The sequence below is a fragment of the Carcharodon carcharias genome, chromosome 13, assembly GCF_017639515.1.
Source record: "Carcharodon carcharias isolate sCarCar2 chromosome 13, sCarCar2.pri, whole genome shotgun sequence".
Lineage (NCBI taxonomy): Eukaryota > Metazoa > Chordata > Chondrichthyes > Lamniformes > Lamnidae > Carcharodon > Carcharodon carcharias.
The window spans coordinates 11,415,776-11,441,415 of NC_054479.1; the positions used below are offsets into that span (position 1 = coordinate 11,415,776).

The 25,640-nt window shown below is 44.8% G+C and overlaps 1 protein-coding gene across 1 annotated transcript in view; it reads left to right on the forward strand.

Annotated features, from left to right (window-relative positions):
• Positions 1-16,705: 16,705 nt before the first annotated feature.
• Positions 16,706-25,640, forward strand: part of LOC121286497 (tricarboxylate transport protein B, mitochondrial) — a 96,113-nt gene continuing 87,178 nt past the window's right edge. The window contains exon 1 of the mRNA XM_041203637.1: positions 16,706-17,023. Within this exon, the coding sequence (XP_041059571.1) occupies positions 16,915-17,023 (109 nt within the window). The 5' untranslated portion in view covers positions 16,706-16,914. The remainder of the gene's footprint in view (positions 17,024-25,640) is intronic.

Here is a 25,640-nt window from a genome sequence, read left to right on the forward strand (position 1 = left end):
TCTACCCACCCCAAGTCCTCCTGTTCCTGCCTTTATTGTGAATTGTTGCACCCTTAATATACTCATTATAAGTTGAGCTTATAGAGTTAAATTTTCAATCAGTCATGATTACTTGGAATGGCGGAACAGCATGAAGGGGTTAAATCACAGCACAGAATCTTTGCAGTGCAGAAGGAGGCCATTTGGCCCATTGAGTGCACTAGCTCCCTGAAAGAACATTCCACCTAGTCCCATTCCCCTGCCTTATCCCCATAACCTCGCACATTATTTCTTTACAGGTAGCAATCCAATTCCCTTTTGAGTACCTCGATCGAACCTGCCTCCACCACCCTTTCAGGAATTTTGATCCCGACTCCAATTTCCTCACATCACATTTACTCCTTTTGCCAATTATTTGGAACCTGTGCCTTCTAGTTCTTGATGTTCTCCTGAGTGGGAACAGTTTCTCACTATTTATCCTGTCCATACCCTCAGGATCTTGAATACCTCCATCAAGTCTCCTCTCAGCCTTCTTTTCTCCAAGAAAAACAGTCCCAACCTCTCCGCTCTATCCTCATAGCTACAGTTCTTCATTCCGGGAATCATTCTTGTGAATCTCCTCTGTACTCTCTCTGATGACTTCACATCCTTCTTTAAGTATGGTGCCCAGAACTGGATGCAGTACTCCAGATGAGGCCTAATTATTCCTGTTCCTATTTGCATTTTTTAATCTCTCCAAAGATCTGTTGAGAGGAGTGTGTACTAACTACTCTTAAATCTTAATGATGGCTGCCTATTTACTGGTTTTAAAATACATAGCAACTTAAAGCTGTCCAAGAGTATGCTGAATGAACACTGCAGTTATGGGTTCAATATGAATCAGTTGATGGGGTTAACATCACTTTTGGCGATTGAGAAACCAACTTCAGACTGCGCATAGCATTTTCCTACATTATCACTAAGGTCAGAAAAGTCACAATGATTCATTATTTAGCCAAAATATGGCAAGGTTTTTCAGTAAGAAACCTTATTGAATGTCTGCCAAAGGACACAGTGTAACTTATCAGTGTGGTTTAAGACAGAATATTCCAAGGACTGTGTCTGTTTCTGGCATTGTATAGCCACAGTGCAGGTAGCTAATTGTAACGTTGGTGTCGAAGAATTTTGGATCAAATAGTAGGTCAGCACAGTATATAACTCTGAATCATCCCTCTCTCCGTCCCGATTTCAAACCTTCCTTAAGTATAAGCCCTGTTAGCCATTTGAGGATCTCCCAATTTCACTTTGTCACAAGAATTGTACTTCCTACACTAGGTGGCAGTATTTTACACTTATTTTTTACCTAAAGTCTAAAAACTTTTCTATCCTCTCCATACTGGCGCCAAATCAATTATCAATTCGCCTCAAACTACCGCTGTCTCTCGGGATTTGCCTGGCGGATGCCCCTAAAAGTTGAATCACTGTCGTACAATGCTCTAATCAAATTATCCTCGGTTAAATTCAGTCTCATATCATACTGTCGGATTTTCCACTCTGTTTCCAACCTATCTTCTTCATCGAACCATTTGGTGATACCACCTCTTGTGACTCACTGTCAATTTTCCCTTTGAAGCAGAGCCTTGTAAGGAGGAGAGAGAGATTTAGGGAGCAAATCGCAGAGCTTAGGGCCTGGATGGCTGAAGGTTCTACCAATGGTAGAACAATGGAAATCTGGGATGGACAAGATGCCAGTGATTGGGAAATAATTTCTCCCTCACCTCATCCCCCTCCGCACGGGCCCGAGTCCTAAAGTTGCATCCCTGCAGCCTCAGGTCATGATCCCTAACTGAGCACAGGATGTTTTTCTAAAAACAAAAAAACTGCGGATGCTGGAAATCCAAAACAAAAACAGAATTACCTGGAAAAACTCAGCAGGTCTGGCAGCATCGGCAGAGAAGAAAAGAGTTGACGTTTCGAGTCCTCATGACCCAAGCCATAGTGCAGGTAGCTAATTGTAACGTTGGTGTCGAAGAATTTTGGATCAAATAGTAGGTCAGCACAGTATATAACTCTGAATCGTCCCTCTCTCTGTCCAAGGGTCCCAAGGGTCATGAGGACTCGAAACGTCAACTCTTTTCTTCTCCGCCGATGCTGCCAGACCTGCTGAGTTTTTCCAGGTAATTCTGTTGATGTTTTTCTAATACTGATCAGTAGATGGCAGCAGCATAGCAAAGTGACTCTTGTGATCAACTTGAATAATAACTAGAATCCCAGTTGGCGAACCTGAACCTTAATCCACCATCTCCAAGAAATAATTCCTCTGTAAACCGGCCACCAACTCCATTAATTCTGAGATACAAAACATAGCATGAATCTTTGATTTGCTGTTTAATTTATTGGTGATTTTTTTTCATCTCTCAGGTATGGGATACATTTCTAAAATGCTCCTTGCATATAGACAGGCATCTCATAGAAACAAGGTTTACGGCATATAATGAGGCCATACAGCCCATCGTTTCCATGCCAGCCAAAAAAGCAGCTATCCAACCTAACCAGCTTTCCAGCTCTTGGTCCGTAGCCGGGTATGTTGAAGCACTTCAATTGCATTTAATGATGGTTTCTGTCTCTCTCACCCTTGCGGACAGTGACTTCCAGCCCCCTACCACCATCTGGGTGAAAGCAATACTCCAAATCCACTCTAATATTTCTACCACTTACTTTGAATCTATGACTCCTCCTCCCTGGTCTTTTGACCTCTCTGTTTGAGCTCTGTTATAAAGTTGATTTTTCAGGCAACTTTTCTTGGTGGACACATTTAATTTTATTTACAAGACAACAGCAGCAACTACACGTGTGCATCAAACTCCATAATTAAAGAACTCTCTCCTAGAGGTTCCCTGCACTGCTAACCCATTGGTTTACACAGACCATGTGGTCTTACAGCACAGGGTCATTCTTAAAGCTACAATTCTATGTTTATCAGAACCGTAATTACTACATTCCTCCCCCTTTAACTTTTCTGTACATTTTGTATTTACAAGGATTTTTATCTCATGACATTACAATATTTACACAGGTCATGAAATTACAAGTTCAGTCTTTCAGGTGGTTTCCTGATCCGTGTGGAATGTCGCAGCTCCACGGCTTCAGATTCTTTTGCAGGAACCACATTCTCTGGAATCACATTAACGTCAGGTACCTCACTGGGCACAGGCAGTTCAGAGTTTTCCACTCCGACAGAGACATCGGGCATGTCTGTCCTTGGTTGAGCAACTTCAACAGGAACCACAGTTTCAGCAATGGTTACAGGTGGAACATCATTTTGTTGGGGTTTCTTCCTTTTTCTTAAATGATCCACATGCTTACAGGTGATCTGGCCCTCCACTTCCACATGGTACAACAATGGTCCGGTCACAGAACTTACTTAACCACTTCCGTCCTCCACCGAAGTTCTTGACTGCTTCCCCAACAGTAAATTTTCACTCACGACTATGCAAATCGTGAGTTACATTTTGGTTCCCTTGACTTTGCTCCACCTCCCCCTCCAAATTGGGAAATATCAGGCTTAGTCTTGTTCGAAGATGGTGCGTCATCAGTAACTCTGCATCCTCTTTCTAGCTGCCTTCTCCCTATCACAGAATTCAGTCTTGGCCTTCTTTTTGGCTTCACTGTCGGCCAGACTTCTCTCAGATAAAATCTCAACTTGTCTTGGTTCAGTAGTTGAGTTACCCGTGACTTCATTATCTACTCGCATCTTGGAAAGCTCTATGACTTTTGCTGTTAAAGCCTCTTTAGCTTCATTTAGCTGGCTCTTCAACTCTTCTGTCTCCTTCTAGTGTCTGTTGGCTTCCTCCTGGAACCTTGAACATTGCTGCGACTTCTCTGCTAAGTGGCTCTTCCTGTTTCTCTTCATAATTTTTTAGAGGCACAAACTTTGACCTGAGGGATCCTTGGAGTGTGTGAAGGTCTTTCAATAGGTTTTCCATTTCTTTGTGAAACTCACTCGCTTCATCTTGAACTCTGTCATTCAGCAGAATCTCCTGGGGCTTCTTCTGCTGTTCTTCCATGTCGTTGTTTAAGACAGTCTTCATTTCTTCAGGTTGCTGAATGGCTACACACTCCTTTTTCATCCATTTGTGGTCCTTGGACTCCCCAGGCTCTTTCTGAAGTACCTTGCCTTGTTCCTTTTCCAACTCAGGAACATTTCCTGCTTCCTTTTGAAATCTCACTGGCCAATCAAGGTTAATTTCCCTCCACCAATTTCAACCTAGAAGACTTGGTCCTCTGCCTTCTAATACCATCCCTGGTAGCTGTGCCGATTGCTGTCTATAATGAACAGTTGCTCTGGTGATACCTTTTACCTGGATTTCTTCACCTGTGTACATTTTTAACTTGGCAGATGTTTGTTCCAAATTTAATTGTTGATCACCTTTATTTAAATATGTGAAAGTGTGTTCTCCTATTACAGTGGTAGAAGCACTCATGTCTACTCCCATTTTTAATGTTTGCCATTCACTGTGACAATTATTGGCTCTGTCTTCCCAACCTTCATGTTGAATAATGAATAAATGTCAGAACTGGTTGTTTCTGGCTTTTCTACACTATAGACTTCACTAGACTTCGATTGTTGTTTGGAAGCCTGTTTAAATCTTGCTTTGCTCATTGTGTGTCCACTTCTGTGACAAAAGTAACATTCTACTTTTTAAATTGCCAATCGCTAGAAGCATGATTATTTCTACATCGATAAAAATTAGCTTTCCATTTAGTTGCTAAGCTGTTCCCTCTCATTTTTCAGTTAGTGGGGGCTGTTTCCCCCTTTGAGGCGGAGTCCTGGCTTTTTGCGCCACTTTCGGCTGACTGTTCCCAACCGACTAAGAGGATGGCCCCATTTTACACCCCTTGAATTGTTTGTGAATCCCTTACATCACTTTCCATCGCTATTTCTAATGCCTTCTTAAAATCAAGATTCACTTCAGCCAGCAATCTTTGTTGAATAGAGTCTTCCTGCACGCCACATACTAAACAATCCCTGAGCATGTCATTCAGGGTTTCACCGAAATCACAATACTCCATTAGTTGTTTTAATTTCACCACGTAGAAAACAATTGTCTCCCAAGGATTTCTATTCCATGAATTGAACCTGAAAATCTGCATTGTGACTAAGGGCTTGGGTTGAAAATGTCCCTCAAAGAAGTCTACTAATTCACCTTCGAATCTGGGGCACTGGGGGCTGCCAATCTTTGAATTAAACTGTAGGTCTTGCTTCAACAAATACCCTGGAGAATCGCTCTCCTCTTTTCCTCCCCCGTGATTTCATTGGCTTGAAAGTAGAATGCAAGACATTCTATTTATTGAGACCAGTAATCTGTGGCTGACTCAAAAGGATTGATTTTGTCAAACTGTGGCATCTCGGATGAGTATATCTTTTTTTCTTATTAATGAACTTAGATACTCACGATTGCTGGGCGAAGTAGAGCACCGAATCTGATTTATCCTCACCGCCAGCTTGTTACAGAGTTGATCTTCAGCCAACTTTCCTTGGTGGACACATTTAACTTTATTTACGAGACAGCAGCAGCAACTACACGCATGCATCAGACTCCATATCTAAAGAAGAACTCTCCACTAGAGGCTCCCCTGGCTGCTGACATATTGGTTTACACAGATCATGTGATATACAGCCCAGGATTATTCTTAAAGCTACAGTCCTGAGTTTATCAGAACTATAATTACTACAAGCTCCAACCATATTAACTTCATATGAGCGTATGAATAAGGAGCAGGAGTAGGCCATTCTGCCCTTCGAGCCTGCTACGCCATTTAATAAGATAATGGCTGATCTGATTGTGGCCTCAGTTCCACTTTCCTGCCCCCGATACCCTTTGACTCCCTTGTTAGTCAAAGCTGCTCTATCAATCCTTCCCACACTCACACTGTGATGTCTGGAGCATCCTGCAGTAACATTTCCTGCCCCTCTGCAGCAGTTATGTAATCTCTTGGGAGGGACATAATCGTAGCAGACATAGTGAGCAGGCACAGTGCAGCAACACATTTGCTTCACACACATAAATAAAAATTGATGTAACTGATTATAAACAGAGGGCAAATGAAGGGAAGACCGAAAAAAAGGGGGAAGGGCTAGTTTCATAAAAGTAAAGATGCATTTGATGCAGTGTTTCGTAAATAAACTGGGAGATTGGAAGCTACTAATTTCTGGGATTGTCTAGACCAACAGGAGTTGGTCTGTAAACTGGACAAGAATGGAAACTGGCAGGCTGGGTGTAATATAATGATGAGGGATAGAAAAGATGAGCAAAGGAGACAGACTAATAATGGTGATGAAAGAGGGAAATCATAACTGCACGGAGGTTTGACGGGGAAAGGCAGAGTTAATATGTTTGGAGTTCAAAGTTTAAAAATGACTTGTTGCATTAGATTGCCAAATTGTGGGAGAGGGATGAGAGATGACATCAGTAATCAGATTAGAGAATTAAGTAAGAGTTACAAAATTGTCCCATGGCTTTAATTATCTGCTTATTAGGATGGAGAGAATGCAAATGGAGAACGAAGAAATGGATTCCTAAAATGTGTCCTAGACTGCTTCCTAAAGCAGGGTGTTAGTTGGTCTAGGAGGATAGAGGCCTTTCAGGGTCTGGTTATGGTGGAGGTATTGAACAAATATTTTACTAAAGAAAATGAGGTGAATCATGAAATTTTCGAGAGTGAGATGGGGGATATTATGGATGAAATCATTTTTCATGAATGAAATCATTTTTTTGGCCAGGTTTGTTGGGCCTAAGCCAGGTCCCGTGGGATACATCCCAAGATCCTGAGGGAGGAATTTATTGAAACTGTAGCTCTGTATGAATGAAGGGCCAATGTAGATCCCATTTTAGAAAAAGCGAGACAGATGTAATCTCCATAACCCCATTACTTTAACCTCAGTTGGTTTCCCAGGATGCCACATTAGATTCCCTTTTGTTTGTTAATGACCTGGCGCCGAATTGTGGTTAGTAAAGAAATTAAACTTGCAACTGTGACCGAATTGCATCTGTTGGGTGAAGGACTTAAGAAGGAAACTTGTTACAACTGGACTTGGATGACTGGCCCAAGACTGGCAAATGTGCTTCAATGTAATTACACACATAGGTATTTCTAATACTGACATAGAACCGAGCAAGAGTGGATGTAGACTGAGGACGAGAGGGGGGAAGAGAAACTTTAGAGTTGTCACTGTTTCCTCACTAAAGGTTAAGTCAAGAGGCTGAGGCTACAGTGCAGAAGTTTCTGGGGTTTGTGTTTCCCGGGGCTTTCAGCATAAAACTAGGATCATGAAGACATGTAAGGTTTTGGTGAGAACTTGACTCGATTATTGTTCTCCCTTAAGGACCTTTAGCTGTAGCCACAGTGGAAAGAAGGGAAACAAGGATGATTATTGGCCTGAATGTGTTTAGATGTGGAGGAGGGTGCTATGGCTTAAATTTGGAAAAGGTGTGGACTGGGACAAAGGGCTTCATGCACCATAAAATAATCAAATGCAAACCGGTTGAGGTGATGGGGTTGGGGGTAAGGAGCATCCATTCAACTTGAGATAGTGAGCTTGGGTATACAGAATCTTTATGTTTTCAAAGAGTGTGATTGGCCAATAGCCTTGCAGCCCTTGAGAAGGGATGACGTGCATTTTGGAGAGGTGCGATGGTGGTAGAGAACAGGTAAGGTTGCAGGAAGTGACAATTGGTTGGCCTCCTTGGTCTGTATGGTCACCCCTTGCGAGGTTGGTAAGGAACGTTTAACGCAGGTTCCTAAATTGCCTTTGCCGTTTTTAGCCTCTCCCAGGGGTGGGAAGAGAGTAGGGATGGGGCAGGAGGTGGAAGGAAGGGTTAGCACAGGCCTGACAAAAAAAAAGTGATTGGTATAGGTAGGCTTGATTTTTTTTTTTCCCCCCCTGTTATTAAGGGCATGGCAAAATGATACTGAGTTAGTTAATCTCAGTTTGGGTAGAATTGGGGGCACCACATTTGGTGCGAGCAGGGATTCACTGTCCAGTGAACCTGCCAGTTGTGAGTTGTCGTTTGGGGGAAGGATCGGGGTGGGCTCAGATAACATTAATAGTCTGACAACCGTCTAACCTGCCTTTCTAAGGGGGTTTATTTTCCTTTAATGCCAGCATTGAAGAGAGGCCTCTCAGATTATCTGGGCTTTGCCGTCTGGGCCTGAAAAATGGGGCCCTTGCGTGAGTCGTTGGAGAGTGACTGTGGAGTCGCAGCACATCGACACCCTGTGCAGGGATGAGAAAGGTCCCGTGAGCTGTGTTGGAGAGAAGCAGGGGTTTTCTCCTGGTGCTCTGCCCAACAGGAACACAGAAATTGGAGCAGGAGCAGACCACATGGCCAATCGAGCCTGATCCACCATTCATTATGCCTATGGCTGAACATTGGCTCCCAATTCCCATCTGCTCCCTATATCTCTTGCTTCCCCGAGAGACCAAATATCTCCACGCCCCAGCCTTAAATGTATTCAGTGGTGGAGGATCCACAACCCTCTGGGGTTGAGGATTCCAAAGATTCATGACCAAGTGTCACTCATGAGGAAAAGTGTTTTCCACAGTAAGTGGTTAGGCTCTGGAATGCACTGCCTGAGGGTGTGGCGGAGGCAGAGTCAATTCTGTCCGTCCGATTATCGGAAGAGAAAAAATCTGCAGGGCCACGGGGAGTAGGCAGCAGAATGGGACTAGGCAAGTTGATCTAGAAAGCTGACACAGGTATGATGGGCCAAATAGCCTCATTCTGTGCTGTAACTATTTCTATGATTCTAGGATAGCACAGGACAGTGTAGCATGGCAGATCGAGCAGGGCAGCATAGCACTATATAGAACATATTGCAGCACAGCACAAGGATGGGTAATAAATGCTGGCCTTGCCTGTGACACTCAGATCCCTAGATCAAATAAAATAAGCACCATAGAGGACAGCAATGCCCCTCCCCTCTATGCATCAAATTGTTGTCTATAGGAACTGAAGCTGAGAAAACTCACTGTGAATATCACTGTCCAGGGTATGTGTGCTATGCCTGGGTCTCTTGAAATTTATTTGTTTTTACTGTTGTCTTAATGGAGTTGTAACTGGGAGTCAGATTAATTAGGGGATTTAGGAGTTATTATCGTAGTAATTTTTAGGCTGATGTATGTGCTTAAAATCTTTTCTTCTATTAGTAAATATTTAATTTAGTTTTGTACAAAAAAAAGATTCGGTGGACTTATTGCTACTGAATTCAAGGCACTCATCTTGAAATAAAATGCAAATTACAAAACAGTCGTGGCAGTTGTTTCAAGTTTCCCAGTGGGATTTGAATAGCTCGGCATTTATCATCCGCTGTGCCATAACAGTAGCAAGTTCAGATTTATTGCCCCTCCCTAATTGCCCTAGCAAAGATGGTGGTAAGCCGTCAGCTTGAAGCATTGCCATGTGGTGTAGCTGCACCCACAGTGTTTTTTGGGCAGGGGTTCCAGGATTTTGACACAGCAACTGTGAAAGAATGGCTGTTATAATGTCCAAGTCAGAATGATGTGTGGCTTGAAGGGAATGTGCAAGTCATTGTGTTCCCATTTTACACTGCTGTACACAGTGCATCATTTAGATAGTACACCCTGCAGGAAGGGTGTAGCTCTCTGGCTATGGAGCACATTCAGATTTCCTGATGTCATTAATGGTGCTCTATAAAGCCAGATTGTTTCCGCTACTTAACCTGCATTTTTAAAATTCTTTGTCACTTCTTTGTTAACTTCTTTAGGTATTGGTCTTTCCCCCTTGGGTTTCTCGAAAATAAATTGGCGCAATTGGCTCAATGGGCTGACTTTTCACCCCGTTCGGGGGTGGGGGTGGGAAAGTTGATGGGCGGGCACTTATGGCGCACTTCCAATCGGTGCCCCCAATTGGAGGTGTGCCGCCATTTTATGTGGGCGGGCCAATTAAGGCCCACCCGGTGTGATGTCTGCACCGAAGTGCTATGCCCTCCCTGTGTGGGCAGGGGGGATCCCAAAATTGAGAGTGTGCTCTTTTGCGCATTTTACGTGTGGGCGAGCAGGCCCTGCCCTCGCTCGCTGACTCGTAAAATTCTGCCCAATGTGTTTGTGGAGCAGGTTTGCTGTGCCTTTAAGAAAGGTTGCCCTGTGTTTGTGGATGGGAGTTTCGGTGCTGGGTGGGTCAGGCGGGGTGGGGAGGGGCATTGCTGTCCTCTACTGTGCTTATTTTATTTGTTCTAGGGATCTGAGTGTCGCTGGCAAGGCCAGCATTTATTACCCATCCTTGTGCTGCGCTGCAATATGTTCTATACAGTGCTATGCTGCCCTGCTCGATGTGCCATGCTACACTGTCCTGTGCTATCCTAGAGTCATAGAAATGGTTACAGCACAGAATGAGGCTATTTGGCCCATCACACCGTGTCAGCTCTCTAGACCAATCGCCTAGTCCCATTCTGCTGCCTGCTCCCCGCGGCCCTGCAGATTTTTTTCTCTTCCGATAATTGGACGGACAGGATTGACGCTGCCTCCGCCACACCCTCAGGCAGTGCATTCCAGAGCCTAACCACTTACTGTGGAAAACACTTTTCCTCATGAGTGACACTTGGTCGTGAATCTTTGGAATTCTCAATCCCAGAGGGTTGTGGATGCCCCATTGTTGAGTGCACTTAAGGCTGGGATAGGCAGATTTGTGGTCTTTCGGGGAATTAAGGAAATGAGGAGTGGGCGGGAACATGAAAGCTGAAGATCAGCCATGATCACAATGAATGCTGGAGCAGGCTCGCTTGGCTGTGTGGTCTACTCCTGCTCCAAGTTCTTGTCTTCTCATGTTGCCATTGTTTCTTTTGCCAATTATCTTAAATCCCTGTCCTCTGGTTTTTGATCCTTCCACCAATGGGAACAGATTCTCCCTATCTGAGTATCTCCCTGTCCAGACCCCTCAAGATTTTGGATGCCTCTATCAGATCTCCTTTCAGCCTTCTCTAAAGAGAGCAGCCTCACTTACCCCACATAGCTGAAGTCCCTCATCCCGGGAACCATTCTTGTGAAACTTTCCTGCACCCTCTCTAATGCCTTCACATCCTCACTAAAGTGTGGTGCCTTCTGCTGTGTCCTATACAAAGCACAAAGGACAAACAAAAGTACAGCACAGAAACAGGCCCTTTGGCCCTCCAAGCCTGCAACGATCATATTGCCCGTCAACTAAAACATTTTGCACTCCCGGAGTCCGTATCCCTCTATTCCCATCCTATTCATGTATATGTCAAGCTGCCTCTTAAATACCACTATCGTACCTGCTTCCACCACCTCCTCTGGCAGCGCATTCCAGACTCTCACTACCCTCTGTGTCAAAAACTTGCCCCACACATCTCCTCTTTAGTTTTCTCCTCTCACCTTAAATCTATGTCCCCTAGTAATTGACTCTTCCAACCTGGGAAAAAGCTTCTGACTATCTATTCTGTCTATGCCACTCATAATTTTGTAAACTTCTATCAAGTCGCCCCTCAATCTCCGTCACTCTAGTGAGAACAATCCGAGTTTCTCCAACCTCTCCTGATAGCTAATAACCTCCAGACCAGGCAGCATTCTGGTAAACCTCCTCTGCACCCTCTCCAATGCCTCCATATCCTTCTGGTAATGTGGTGACCAGAATTGCACGCAATATTCCAAGTGTGGCCTAACCAAGGTTCTATACAGCTGCAGCATGACTTCCCAGCTTTTATACTCAATACCCCTGCCAATGAAGGCAAGCATGCCATATGCCTTCCTGACTACCTTATCCACCTGCGTTGCCACTTTCAGTGACCTGTGGACCTGTACACCCGGATCCCTCTGCCCGTCGATGCACTTAAGGGTTCTGCCATTTACTGTATAATTCCTGCCTGTATTAGACCTTCCAAAATGCATTACCTCACATTTGTCCGGATTAAACTCCATCTGCCATTTCTCCGCCCAAGTCTCCAACCGATCTATATCCCGTTGTATTCTTTGACAATCCTCTTCACTATCTACAACTCCTCCAACCATAGTGTCGTCTGCAAACTTACTAATTAGCCCAGTTACATTTTGCTCCAAATCATTTATGTATACCACAAACAGCAAAGGTCCCAGCACTGATCCCTGCGGAACTCCACTGGTCACAGCTCTTCATTCAGAAAAGCACCCTGCTACTGCTACCCTCTGTCTTCTATGACCAAGCCAATTCTGTATCCATCTTGCCAGCTCACCTCTGACCCCGTGTGACTTTACCTTCTGTACCAGTCTGTCATGAGGGACCTTGTCAAAGGCCTCACTGAAATCCATGTAGATAACATCCACTGCCCTTCCATCGTCGATCATCTTTGTCACTTCCTTGAAAAACTCGATCAAGTTAGTGAGACACGACCTCCCCTTCACAAAACCTTGCTGCCTCTCACTAATACGCCCATTTGCTTCCAAATGGTAGTAAATCCTGTCACAAAGAAGCTTCTCCAATAATTTCCCTACCACTGACGTAAGGCTCACTGGCCTGTAATTTCCTGGATTATACTGTTATGTGCTATCCTGTACTCGGCTCCATGCTATGTCCTATGCTGTTATATCATAAACTATATTGTGCTTTGCGCTATGTCCTATACCATGTTGTGCTATGTCCTCTGCTGTGTTATATGCTGTCCTCTGCTCTGCTCTGTCCTATACTGTGCCCTGAAAAACGAGACATGTCCAAGCTTTTCGTCTTGAACTCATCAGGAAACTCACAAGAAGAACAGTATAAGGGGAAAAACAACAATTCATACAGTATGTGAAGAGATTACTGATTGCTTGGCAAGGGATATTGCCATGGGGAATGCACCACTGATGGTGACTAATAGTTAACTGCCATGTTTGAAATTTAAACCAGGCAGCTGATCCTGATTGGTCAAGGCTTTACTCTGAATAATGAGTCAGCGAATGGTTGTCACTTATCTTGTTTAGCTGAAACAGGCACAACGAGTGCACATGTTCTTTCAGTCTGCAAAAAACAAGACCCTGTATATTAACATATGTAGCTTCCAGTACAGGCAAATGTGCCACAATGCAAGCATGACTGACAATCTTAAACAGGCTGTCAGTGTAATTCTTAGCACACTGAGGATTATTTAGCAAATGTTGTCCAATCACGGAATCACATCTAAAGTTGGACACTGTGCTTTGAACTTTGCAAGGACAGGCTGGTTTGGTACAGTCTGTACCCTGCCTGTTGCGAACAGCGGCTGGGACATGCTGTTTAGCACAATCCGCCTTTCTTTGGGACTTATGGCCCCCACACTTGTCATCACACTGGCACCGAAATTCACATACCACATTACTCATTTATGTGAGAGATAGAATGTTTTTTGGCTTGACAACAGCATCCTGCTAGTGGCAAATACCACACGTGTTGCTACTGCATAGTAGCAGCGTGAAACAGCTAACTTCACCTGTAGCTTAAATTTTTGAGACACCTTGCCCTTCCAGGGTAATCTGAGGTAGACTGGGCACTTTTCATGGCCAAAAGTGACGGCCTTAGGCCCGTTTGTGAGTTTGGGTGATACACAGTGTGAAATGATTTGAACAAGGTAGCCATTATCCCGCAGGGTGTCTTTGATGTGCCCTATTTCAGCATCAAGTTGTATGGTGAGAAAATGGCTCAGGCCCCATTTACCAGGTTGCCAATAAGACCATTCTTTTAGCATGTGGGACTGTAAGAATCACAACATGTATATTGACCAGTGAAGGTAGGCTTGCTGTACACTGTGGTAGAGAACTATTTGACAGATTTCTCAACTAGTACATTAAGGTAGGGGAGTTCATTTGACTGCTCCATTTTAAAGGTGAATTTGAGCGCAGGATGGAGCCCATTAAGAAATGTAAGGAAATTATTACATGCATCTGTGGATTTAAATATAGCAAACGTATCATCCACATATTGGAAATATGCGAGGGGTAGGAGGTTAGGTATCATTCCATCGAAGAGACATTTCTCATGGAAGCCAACAAAAATGTTGGCGAGAGCTGGACCTAGAGGGGATCCCATGGCAACACCATCTACCTGGGCATACATGGTGCCATTAAAACTGAACTCAACTGTGCGAGCTGCCAGGTTTATAAGTTCGATGAATACTGATTCATGCAATGGTGGTGGGTCTAGGTCTCCATGACATTGTGCTGCAGCACAAATATCTATGGCTTCCTTAAGTGGAACATTGGTGAATAGACTAGCAGCATCAAATGAGCACGTGGACACAGCATTGCTGTCAATATGCATGTCCTATATGGTCTTCGGCAAATGTGAAGGACTCCTTCACCGTGTGCGTGGAAAACTTGCTCAAGACTGGTTGTAACAATCCGCCCACCCATGAGGCTAATTCATGTTGTGCAGAACCGGTCATAGATAAAATAAAGGGGCATAGATAAGATGGGGCATAGAGGAACGTCATTTTTGTGTGTCTTGGGCAGCCTATACATACACGGATGTAGCAAGCTGTGAGGATGAACCCTGTTATATATAACATGCAGCAGCTCATTGCTCTCACACAAGTCCAGCAAGCGTTCTTTATCTTACTTTCGAGCAAGGCTGTCTGGTCATGTTGAATGGCAGGTCCAATGGGTATGAATTCGGACCTGTCATTAAGAATGGTGTGCATTTTGTTTTAGTCATGCTTATTAAGGATGACTATTCCCATCCCTTTGTCAGGTTTACTGATGTGTATGTCCAGGTTTGTCTTAGGGCCTCACAACACTGTAAGACTTCTGTGTTGCGGAAGTCGGTCAGGTCGTTCAGAATCCTGCTATATGCATGTGCTAGATCAGCTTGGCAGACTTTCAAGGATTCAGCTGGATGCTGGTTTGTGGCGGGGTCATTGGAAGACTTTCTTATACTGTGCTCTGCCCATTCTATAGGTTACTCTTCCCTTTCCTATACAGTATTTTGCCCTTTCCTATACTGTGCTCTGCTTTGTCCCAAACTGTGCTCTGCCCTTTCCTATACTGTGCTCTGCTCTGTCCTACACTATACTCTGCCCTTTCCTATACTGTGCTCTCCTCTGTCCTACACTATACTCTGCCCTTTCCTATACTGTGCTCTGCTCTGTCCTATACTGCGCTCTGTCCTTTCCAAAACTGTGTTCTGCTCTTTCCTATACTATGCTCTGCTCTGCCCTATACTGTGCTCTGCCTTGTCCTATACTCTGCCCTTTCCTATACTGTACTCTGCCCTTTCCTATACTCTGCCCTTTCCTATACTGTACTCTGTCCTTTCCTATTCTCTGCCCTTTCCTATATTGTGCTCTGCCCTGTCCTATACTCTGCCCTTTCCTATACTGTGTTCTGCTCTGTCCTATACTGTGCTCTGCCTTGCCCTATACTCTGCCCTTTCCTATACTGTGCTCCCTTCTGTCCTACACTATACTCTGCCCTTTCCTATACTGTGCTCTCCTCTGTCCTACACTATACTCTGCCCTTTCCTATACTGTGCTCTGCCCTTTCCTATACTGTGTTCTGCTCTGTCCTATACTGTGCTCTGCCTTGCCCTATACTCTGCCCTTTCCTATACTGTGCTCTCTTCTGTCCTACACTATACTCTGCCCTTTCCTATACTGTGCTCTGCCCTTTCCTATACTGTGTTCTGCTCTGTCCTATACTGTGCTCTGCCTTGCCCTATACTCTGCCCTTTCCTATACTGTGCTCTCTTCTGTCCTACATTATACTCTGCCCTTTCCTATACTGTGCTCTGCTCTGTCCTACATTATACTCTGCCCTTTCCTATACTGTGCTCTGCTCTGTCCTACACTATACTCTGCCCTTTCCTATACTGTGCTCTCCTCTGTCCTACACTATACTCTGCCCTTTCCTATACTGTGCTCTGCCCTTTCCTATACTGTGTTCTGCTCTGTCCTATACTGTGCTCTGCCTTGCCCTATACTCTGCCCTTTCCTATACTGTGTTCTGCTCTGTCCTATACTGTGCTCTGCCTTGCCCTATACTCTGCCCTTTCCTATACTGTGCTCTGCTCTGTCCTATACTGTGCTCTGCCTTGCCCTATACTCCGCCCTTTCCTATACTGTATCCTGCCCTGTCCTATAATGTGATCTGCTCTGTCCTATACTGTGCTCTGTCCTTTCCAAAACTGTGTTCTGCTCTTTCCTATACTGTGCTCTGCTCTGCCCTATACTGTGCTCTGCCTTGTCCTATACTCTGCCCTTTCCTATACTGTGCTCTGCCCTTTCCTATACTCTGCCCTTTCCTATACTGTATCCTGCTCTGTCCTATACTCTGCCCTTTCCTATACTGTATCCTGCTCTGTCCTATACTGTGCTCTGTCCTTTCCAAAACTGTGCTCTGCTCTGTCCTATACTGTACTCTGCCCTTTCCTATACTCTGCCCTTTCCTATACTGTATCCTGCTCTGTCCTATACTGTGCTCTGTCCTCTCCAAAACTGTGCTCTGCTCTGTCCTATACTGTACTCTGCCCTTTCCTATACTCTGCCCTTTCCTATACTGCGATCAGCTCTGTCCCAAACTGTGCTCTGCCCTTTCCTATACAGAAGCTGGTTCTGTGCTGCTACATGTTGTCCTGTATCAGATGCTACACTGAGCTCTGTTCTGTTCTGCTCTGGGCAATGTGCCAGATGCTGAGGATGTGACGCCGGATGAGGTGCTGAAGTCTCCGCCCTGCGCAGGGAGGGGATCAGAGACACAAACACACCCCTTACCAGACAGAGCGAGCGAGCACCAGGAAACAGCCTGAGAGCTGGACTCAGTCCCTTCTCTTCCCAGCTCATCCCTGCTCGCTGTCCCAACCCAAGGTCAACACCCCCCCCCCCGCCCTTTAAACTATTCAAGTCGGAGGGGGGCAGTGCCCACCGTTCGCCAGCCCCTTGTCGGGGCTTTTCTCTCTCCCCCCGCCACCCAACTCCATACCATACAAGCGGCGAGTGATGTCTGAACAGAGCCCGCTCCACACAGCCCGCTGCCTGGCCGCTGCTGCCGCTCCAGCTCCAGCTCCCAGAGCCAAGCTCACCCATCCTGGCAAAGCCATCCTGGCAGGTGAGTAACGTTGGCTTTTTTTTTATTGTAGGGTTGAGTGGTGGGTGGTGGGTGGTGGGTTGGGGGGGGGGAGGTTGTTGTTGATGTGAATACACACACACACAAAAAGAATATCGGCTCAATATCCTGTCCAGTGAAAGGCGTGTTGCTGTAGAATGTGTGTGTGTGTGTGTGGGGAACTGGAGCTCATAGCAAATTGCTGACTGGTCCCAGTGCTGTGTGCACTTAGGTAAATGTCAGTCTGTGGAGTCAGTTCATCCCCAGTCACAAAGGGACAGAGTCTGAGCCTGGGCCTCATAAGGACCATTTGTGTCGGTGCCTGTGCCAGATCCTTGAACCCCCTGGACGATGATGCTCTTTTGAAACAAAAAAATATATATTTATTTCCAAAATATTGTGTTCCAGTGTTGTGACTCCTGCAGCATTGTGGTTGGCATCCGTGGCCAGGGTTGTTGTGTCTTGACTTGTGGCGCTGTAACTGTTGATCAGGTCCCAGGACCAGAATTCCCCCCAACCCCCCCCCCACCCCTTGTTGAAAGTTGGTACTTGGCAGTTAGCAAGGAGCTGATAATGCCCCCAAGAAGCAGGAGTTCTTTGGGTGTCTGTGTAAGAAACTGAAGTCCCCCTTCCTTTTTTTTTTCCCTCGGTCATACTGACTTATGCAGGGCTACCTTCTCTGCTACCTCCCCTAACATATATATGAACACATATGAATTAGGAGCAGGGGTACATCACTGCGACCCTCGCACCTGCTCCACCATTCAATAAAGGTCATGGCTGATCCGAGTGTAATCTTCCACATTCCTGTCCCCCCCCCCCGGATAACCTTTCACCCCCCTTGCTTATCAAGAATCCATCTGCCTCTGCCTTAAAAATATTCAAAGACTCTGCTTCCACTGCACTTTGAGGAAGAGAGTTCCAAAGAGTCACGACCCTCAGAGAGAGAAAAAAAAATTCTTCTAATCTCTGTCTTAACCAGAGTGCCTTTGGCCAACGGTTCTCCTGTTGCCTATTTATGTAATGTCCTCCAGCCCTACAACCAGCCAGGAACACTGCACGTCACTCCACCGGTGACGGCATGCTACCTCAGCTGTAAGCACCAGAATTCCCACCCTCTCCCACCTCTATAAAATATCCCTTGGAACCTTTGACCAAGCTTTTGATCACCTGTCTTAATGTCTCCTGATATGGGTTGGTGTTAGATGTTATTTAAAAATGGCCCCTGTGATGTGCCTTAAGTGTGGAGGTCTTGTGGATCAGTAGGTAGCACTCCTGCCTCTGGGCCTGAAACTCTGGGTTCAAGTCCCACTCCAGGACTTGTTGGCCCCAGAAGAAGCATTGGTTCAAACAGGTTGATAGTCGGACTGCTAATCCTTCCAACACTTGCCCACTATTCCCAATGCATGAAGACGTGAAACAAACAGGAACCGTATGACAAAGATAAAAGCAAAATACTGCGGATGCTGGAAATCTAAAACAAAAATACCTGGAAAAACTCAGCAGGTCTGACAGAATCTGCGGAGAGGAACACAGTTAATGTTTCGAGTCCAAATGACTCATCAGAACTAAGGAAAAATAGAAAAGTGGTGAAATATAAGCTGGTTTAAGTGGGGTTGGGACAGGTAGAGCTGGATAGAGGGCCAGTGATAGGTGGAGATAACCAAAATATGTCATGGACAAAGAGGTGTTGACGGTGGTGATGTTATCTAAGAAATGTGCTAATGGTGACATTAAGGGTAGAAAGCAGGATGAGCAAGGTACAGATAGCTAGTGGGGGTGGGGTGAAGGGAAGCGATTGAAATAGGCTAAAAGGTAGAGATAAAACAATGGATGGAAATACATTTAAAAATAATGGAAATAGTGGGAAAAGAAAAATCTATATAAATTATTGGAAAAAAGGGGGATCGGAAAGGGGGTGGGGATGGAGGAGAGTTCATGACCTAAAATTGTTGAACTCAATATTCAGTCCGGAAGGCTGTAAAGTGCCTAGTCGGAAGATGAGGTGCTGTTCCTCCAGTTTGCGTTGAGCTTCACTGGAACAATGCAGCACCCCTTATGACATTTTATTTGGTTAAGTGTGAGCTATTGTGGGTGTTAACTTGACCATGATTAGAAATCACAGCCGTGTTTAACCTTAACCTTTCTTTCTTGACCTCAGAAGTTGGAAGCTAAGGAAGTTATGTAAAATGGAAACAGAAAATGCTGGAAAAGCTCAGCAGGTCTGACAGCATCTGTGGAGAGAGAAACAGAGTTAACGTTTTGAGTCTGTATGACCCTCCTTCAGAGCTAAAGAGAAGTAGAAATGTGATGAAATTTATACTGTTTAAGGGGGTGGAGCAGGTGAAGTCGGGTAGAAGGCCAGCAATAGGTGGGGGCTAAGGGGAGATTGACAAAGATGTCATGGATGAAAAGACAAAGGGAATGTTAATGGTGGTGCTAAGGGCTGAAGGAGTTGCTGATAGTGGCATAAAGGTAAGAAAGCAGAATGTGTTCATAGCAGAACAAGGGGTCAACACTGTGAAAGAACAACATGGAACAAGTAAGAGATGGACCTATTGGGGGTGGGGTGAGGAGGGAGCAGTGACTGGGGAAAAAAGGGGTTAAAAAGGTGATAAAACAATGAATAAATGAATAAAAATAAAAATAAGTATTTAAAAATACATTTTTAAAAAGGGATTATAAAAGGGGGAAAAATACTGCGGATGCTGGAAATCTGAAATGAAAACAAAAAAAGCTGGAAAATCTCAGCAGCTTTGACAACATCTGTGGAGAGAGAGACAGAGTTAACTTTTCGAGTCCATGTGACTCTTCTATTGATCTGTAGATTTTGTGGATCAGTAGGAAGTACAGATGTCGTCAGACCTGCTGAGTATTTCCAGCATTTTTTATTTTCATTCAAAAAAAAGGGTGTAGATAGAGGAGAGGGTTCATGATCTGAAGTTGTTGAACTCAATATTCAGTCCGGAAGGCTGTAAACTGCCTAGTCGGAAGATGAGGTGCTGTTCCTCCAGTTTGCGTTGAGCTTCACTGGAACATTGCAGCAAGCCAAGGATGGACATGTGGGCATTAGAGCAGGGTGGAGTGTTGAAATGGCAAGCGACAGGGAGGTCTGGGTCATGCTTGCGGACAGACCGAAGGTGTTCTGCAAAGCGGTCCCCCACTCTGCGTTTGGTCCCCCCAATGTAGAGGAGACTGCATTGGGAGCAGTGAATGCAGTAGACCAAACTGAAGGAGGTGCAAGTGAAGTGCTGCTGAAAGCAGTGTTTAGGCCTTCGTGTCCAGACCCCTCGTGATTTTGAACACTTCTTTCAAATCTCTTCTCAGCCTTGAAGAGTCATACGGACTCGAAACATTAACTCTGTCTTCCTTTCCACAGATGCTGTCAGGCCTGCTGAGTTTTTCCAGCAATTTTTGTTTTTGTCCCTAATTCTCCAAACTACCTACTGAAGTTCTCCATCCCTGAAACCATCTTCATGATTTTTTTCTGCACCCTGTCTAAGGCCTTCACAACTCTCTTTTGCCCTCCTTCAGCTTGGTCTGGCCTCTGCTCTTGAGCTCAAATGCTTCCATTCCCCAATACCTGCTAAAAAGCACAGATGACAGTACAATATATTGAGTAAATGGGGGAAGTGTAATAAAAGGCCTTCAGCCTACCTTTGTGTCAATATTTGTGTGTACTTGTCATGTTTTTGTGAAATTCCTTTTGGCTGCAGTTTTGACAAAGGTTAACCTGTTTCTAGTTCATTGGCTCAGTTGGTCGCACTCTCATTTCTGAGTCAGTAGGCAGTCAATTCAAGTCACATTCCAGTGGCTCAAATTCATGATCTTGGCCGGCTGCCCAAGGCAGGAGAGCTGCACTGTCAGAGGTGCTGTCTTTTGGATGAGACGTTAAACCGAGACCCGTGCAGAATAAATGAATCCTGTGGCATTATTTGAAGAAGAGCTGGGAGGTCCACGATACACTTGCTAATGTTTCTTTGATCTTGCTGGTGGCCATTTTGTATCTCTGCCCCGTGTTCAGTGCTCACCCCACAAGTGGAAATAATTTCTCCATACCCACGTTGAACCTCTATCCTTTTAGTCCTTCCTGTTCCACAGAAAAGAGCCCCCATCTTGCTCAATCTTTCCTGACAACTGAAACCCTCTCAATCCTTGTAAATCCTTGAATCCTTGTAAATCTTTTCCTCACTTTCTCCCATGTCCGTGTTGTTTTTGTAGTACGGAGAGTAGAACTGCACACGCGACTCCAAGGGTGGAATTTTGCAGCCCTGTCGCAGAGGGGGCTGGGCTGAAAAATGTTGGGAGCCATTCAAAAGGCCGTTGACTTCGACAGGACTGTAAAATCCTGCCGGTGTAAAATTCCGCTCCAAGTGCGGCCTATGCATGGTTCTAGATAAATTTATCATTATCTTCGTGCTTTCTCTAGAAAGAAAGCCCAGTTCAACAAAGAACGAGAGGATAAATGTTAGGGTAATTTGCTAGTTTTGGTTCAGTTTGCTTAGGAAGAACGTAACTGGTTTTGTAATTCTAAAAATCCACCCCCTTCTTCACCCCCACAATATTTTGGGGCCATTCTGTCTGGCTTATATTGATATAACTATTGAAAACTCGGTCCCAACTTGTGTGTGTATAACTTGGCTTGGCTTGTCTTGTCAGATTGTCAATCTCTCTAAGAGTTACTGGATGTTAAATAAGATTTAAGGAATTCCTTGTTTTATTCATTTATGAGATGTGGGCATTGCTGGCTGGGCCACTATTTATTTCTCATCTCTAGTTGCCCTTGAGAAGGTGGTGGTGAGCTGCCTTCTTGAACCGCTGCAGTCCATGTGGTGTAAGTACACCCACAGTGCTGTTAGGGAGGGATTTCCAGGATTGTGACCCAGCGACAGTGAAGGAACGACGATATATTTCCAAGTCAGGATGGTGAGTGATTTGGAGGGGAACTTCTAGGTGGTGGTGTTCCCCTCTATCTGCTGTCCTTGTCCTTCTAGATGGTAGCAGTCATGGGTTTGGAAGGTGCTGTTGAAGGAGCCTTGGCTAATTCCCGTAGTGCATCTTGTCGATGGTACACACTGCTGCCACCATGCATCGGTGGTGGAGGGAATAAATGTTTGGGGATGGGGTGCCAATCAAGTGGGTTGCTTTGCCCTGGATGGTGTTGTGGGTTTGGAAGCTGCTGCTTATGGAGCCTTGGTGAGTTTCTGTGGGAGGATAATCTGTTATCGAAATTCCTGTGCAAAGTAATGTTAATGACAGGTATGTCTAATGGATACTGTTGCTTTTCACATTCATTTCACTTCACTGCTTTTCACTGTTCAATTGCCAACTCGAAGAACGTAGACAAAGAATTCCTGCATTTAAATGGAGATGATTCACATCATCATGAACAACAACTTCCTTTGACTTTGGACAAAATGGCTTGAGGCTCTTCAGAGGAGCGTAATCAGACAACAATTGGCACTGAGCCAAAGGTGAAATTGAGGCAGGTGACTGAAAGCTCAGTCGAAGAGGCAAGAGACAAGTCTTTGAGGAGAGGTAGAGAGATGGAGAGAATTCCAGAGCTTGCAGCCTGGGCAGCTGAAGAATGACCACCAACTGCAGATTGAATGAAATGGGGGATTCACAAGAGGCCGGAATTAGAGGAGTGCTGAGGTCTTGGAGGTTTGGAGGGGATTACGGAGATAGGAAAGTTTGGAGGGGATTACGGAGATAGGAAAGTTTGGAGGGGATTACAGAGATAGGAAAGTTTGGAGGGGATTACACATAGGAAATAGGGATTACAGATAGGAAAGGGCGAGGCCATGGGAGGGATTTGAAAACCAGAATGTGACTTTTAAAAATGTGGTGTTGCCAGACTGGGAGCCAGCAAACACAGGAGTGATGTGTGAAAGGGATTTGGTTCAAGTTAGGGTAGAAACCATCTTTAAGTGTCATGCGCACAATAAATGATGGAGCAACTGATAAGCAAGTCATGGGAAATGGTGTCACGGTGAGAGGATTAGACCCACTTTGTAATCTGCATGGAGAGGGCTTTGGTTGCTTTTTCTGGAATCACAGATGTGCTATAGACCATGCAGTCAGTGTATTACCGCTGCATGCCCTCTGTGGTTTGTCAGGTGTGTAAACTTCTGATATTCCTGTGAGATATGTGCTATGGGGATGTCTGTGAAATGCTTGAATATGAACATAAAAATAGGAGGAAGACACCTGGCTCTTGTACTTGTCCCACCATTCAGTAAGATCATGGCTGATCTTTTACCTCGACTCTATTTTCCTGTCCTACCCCCATGTCCAAAAATCTATCACGCTCTGTCTTGAATGTAGTAATTGACTGAGCATCCACAGTCCTGTGGTATACAGAATTCTAAAGATTCATAACTTGTTGAGTGGAGACAATACCCATCCCAGTCTTAAATGGCTGACCCTTAGTTCTAGATTCTGCATCCAGGCACCACTCAGCCTGTAAAGCTATCTAAGAATGTTATACACTTCAGTGAGATCACCTTTCATTCTCCTGAGAGTATAGGCCCCTTCTACTCAATCTCTCCTCCTAGGACACCTATCTTACCAGGAATCAATCTAGTGAACCTTTAAACCCCATCCTAGGCTGGCATATCCCTTCCTTAAATAAGGAGATTAAAACTGTACAGTGTTCCAGGTGTGGCCTCATCAAAGCCTTATGTAATTGCAGCAAGACTCCGGGTGGAATTTTACAGCCCTTCCCACCGGTGGGATTTTCCAGTCCCACCAAAGTCTTTTGAACGGCTTGCCGCATTTTCCGGCCCTGCCCCCCCCCCGCGATGGGGCCATAAAATTCAGCCCTTCCTTCCTCTTATACTCCAACCCCTTTGCAATAAAGGCCATCATACATTCACCTTCCTAAAAGTGCTAACTTTGTGATTCATGTACTGTAAAGGACGCCCAAATGAATCTGCATATCAACATTTACTAGTCCCTCACTTTAATTTTTAAAAAAATCTGCTTTTTGATTCTTCCTTCTGATGTAGAGAGTTTCACATTTCCCCTCATTTGCCACCTTGCTGTCTGCTCACTTAACTGGTCTGTGTCTATTTGCAGCCCCATTGCATCCTTCTCTCAGCTTACTTTCCCAACTAGCTTTTTATATCATCAGCCAACTTGGATATAGCACACTCTGTCCCTTCATCTAAATCCCTGATTGGGTGTAAATAGCTGAGGCCCAAGCTCTGATTTCTTAAGGCCATCTCAAAAAGACGCCTTTATTCCTGCTCTGTTTTCTATCCATTAACCAATCCTCAACCTATTCCAATATATTAGCCCTAGTGAGTCCTGATCTAGCGTAACAATCCCATGTGTGGCACCTTATGCCTTCTGAAAATCCAAATACACTACATCCACTGGGTCCCCCCTTATCTGCCCTGCTCGTTACAACCCCAAAGAATTCTAAGGGATTTGTCAGATATTTCCCTTTATTAAAACCGGGTTGATTCTGCTTAATCATAGTGAATTTCCAAGTGCCCAGTTGGCATATCCCCCACTCCCCCAGTATATTCTAGTATTAGCAATCTCACAGGGTAGAAGGTAGCGGACTAGAAATCCAGAGGCCCAGACTAATGCTCTGGGATCATGGGTTCAAATCCCACCATGGTAGCTGATGGAATTTAAATAATATTAATAAAACCTGGAATTGAAAGCTAGCCTCAGTAATGGTGACCATGAAACTATCATCGATTGTTATAAAAGCCCATTTGGTTCATTAATGTCCTTTAAGGAAAGAAATCTGTCATCCTTACCTGGTTTGGTCTACATGTGGCTTCTGACCCACAGCAAGTCTGGGCCTCTGGATTTCTAGTCCGCTACCGTCTACCCTGTGAGATTGCTAATTCTAGAATATACTGGGGGAGGGGGGGGGGACATAGCAACTGGGCACTTGGAAAATCACTATGATTAAGCAACGTGGTTGACTCTTAACTACCCCTCTGAAATGGGCTAGCAAGCCACTCAGTTCAAGGGCAATTAGGGATGGGCAGAAAATGCTGACCTTGCCAGTGGCACTCACATCCCATGAAAGAATGAATTTTTTTTTAAAAATGCCTCACTGATAATGTAAGTAGTCTCAAGTTCCCTGTTTTCCCTCTCCCTCTTTCCTTGGAAAGCTGGGTTTACATTAGCACCTCCCAATCCACAGGGTCAGAATTGTAAAGCCCTGTTGTGGCAGGGACAGGGCTGTAATATGTGGCAAGCCGCTCAAAACTCCATTGACTTCAGTGGGACTGTAAAATCCCGTCAGCGAGAGGGGGGTCGTAAAATTCCACCCTAGGAAATTTTGGATGATCAAAACCAATGCATCCATTATCTCTGCAGCCACCTCTTTTAAAACCACTAGGAGTGTCGGCCATCGGCTCCAGGAGGTTTGTCAGCTTTTATTTCAATGAATTTCTCAGCTACTTGGCTCCCCACAATCTTGAATATGTTTAACAGGCACAAAATGTTTGTTTAACATCTCCTGCCATTTCTTTATTCTCCTTTTATAATTTTATAATTATAATTTCTCCTGTCTGAGCCTCTAAGGGATCCATGTTTACTTTTGCTAAACTCTTCCTTTTTACATACTTATAGAAGTTCTTACAATCTGTTT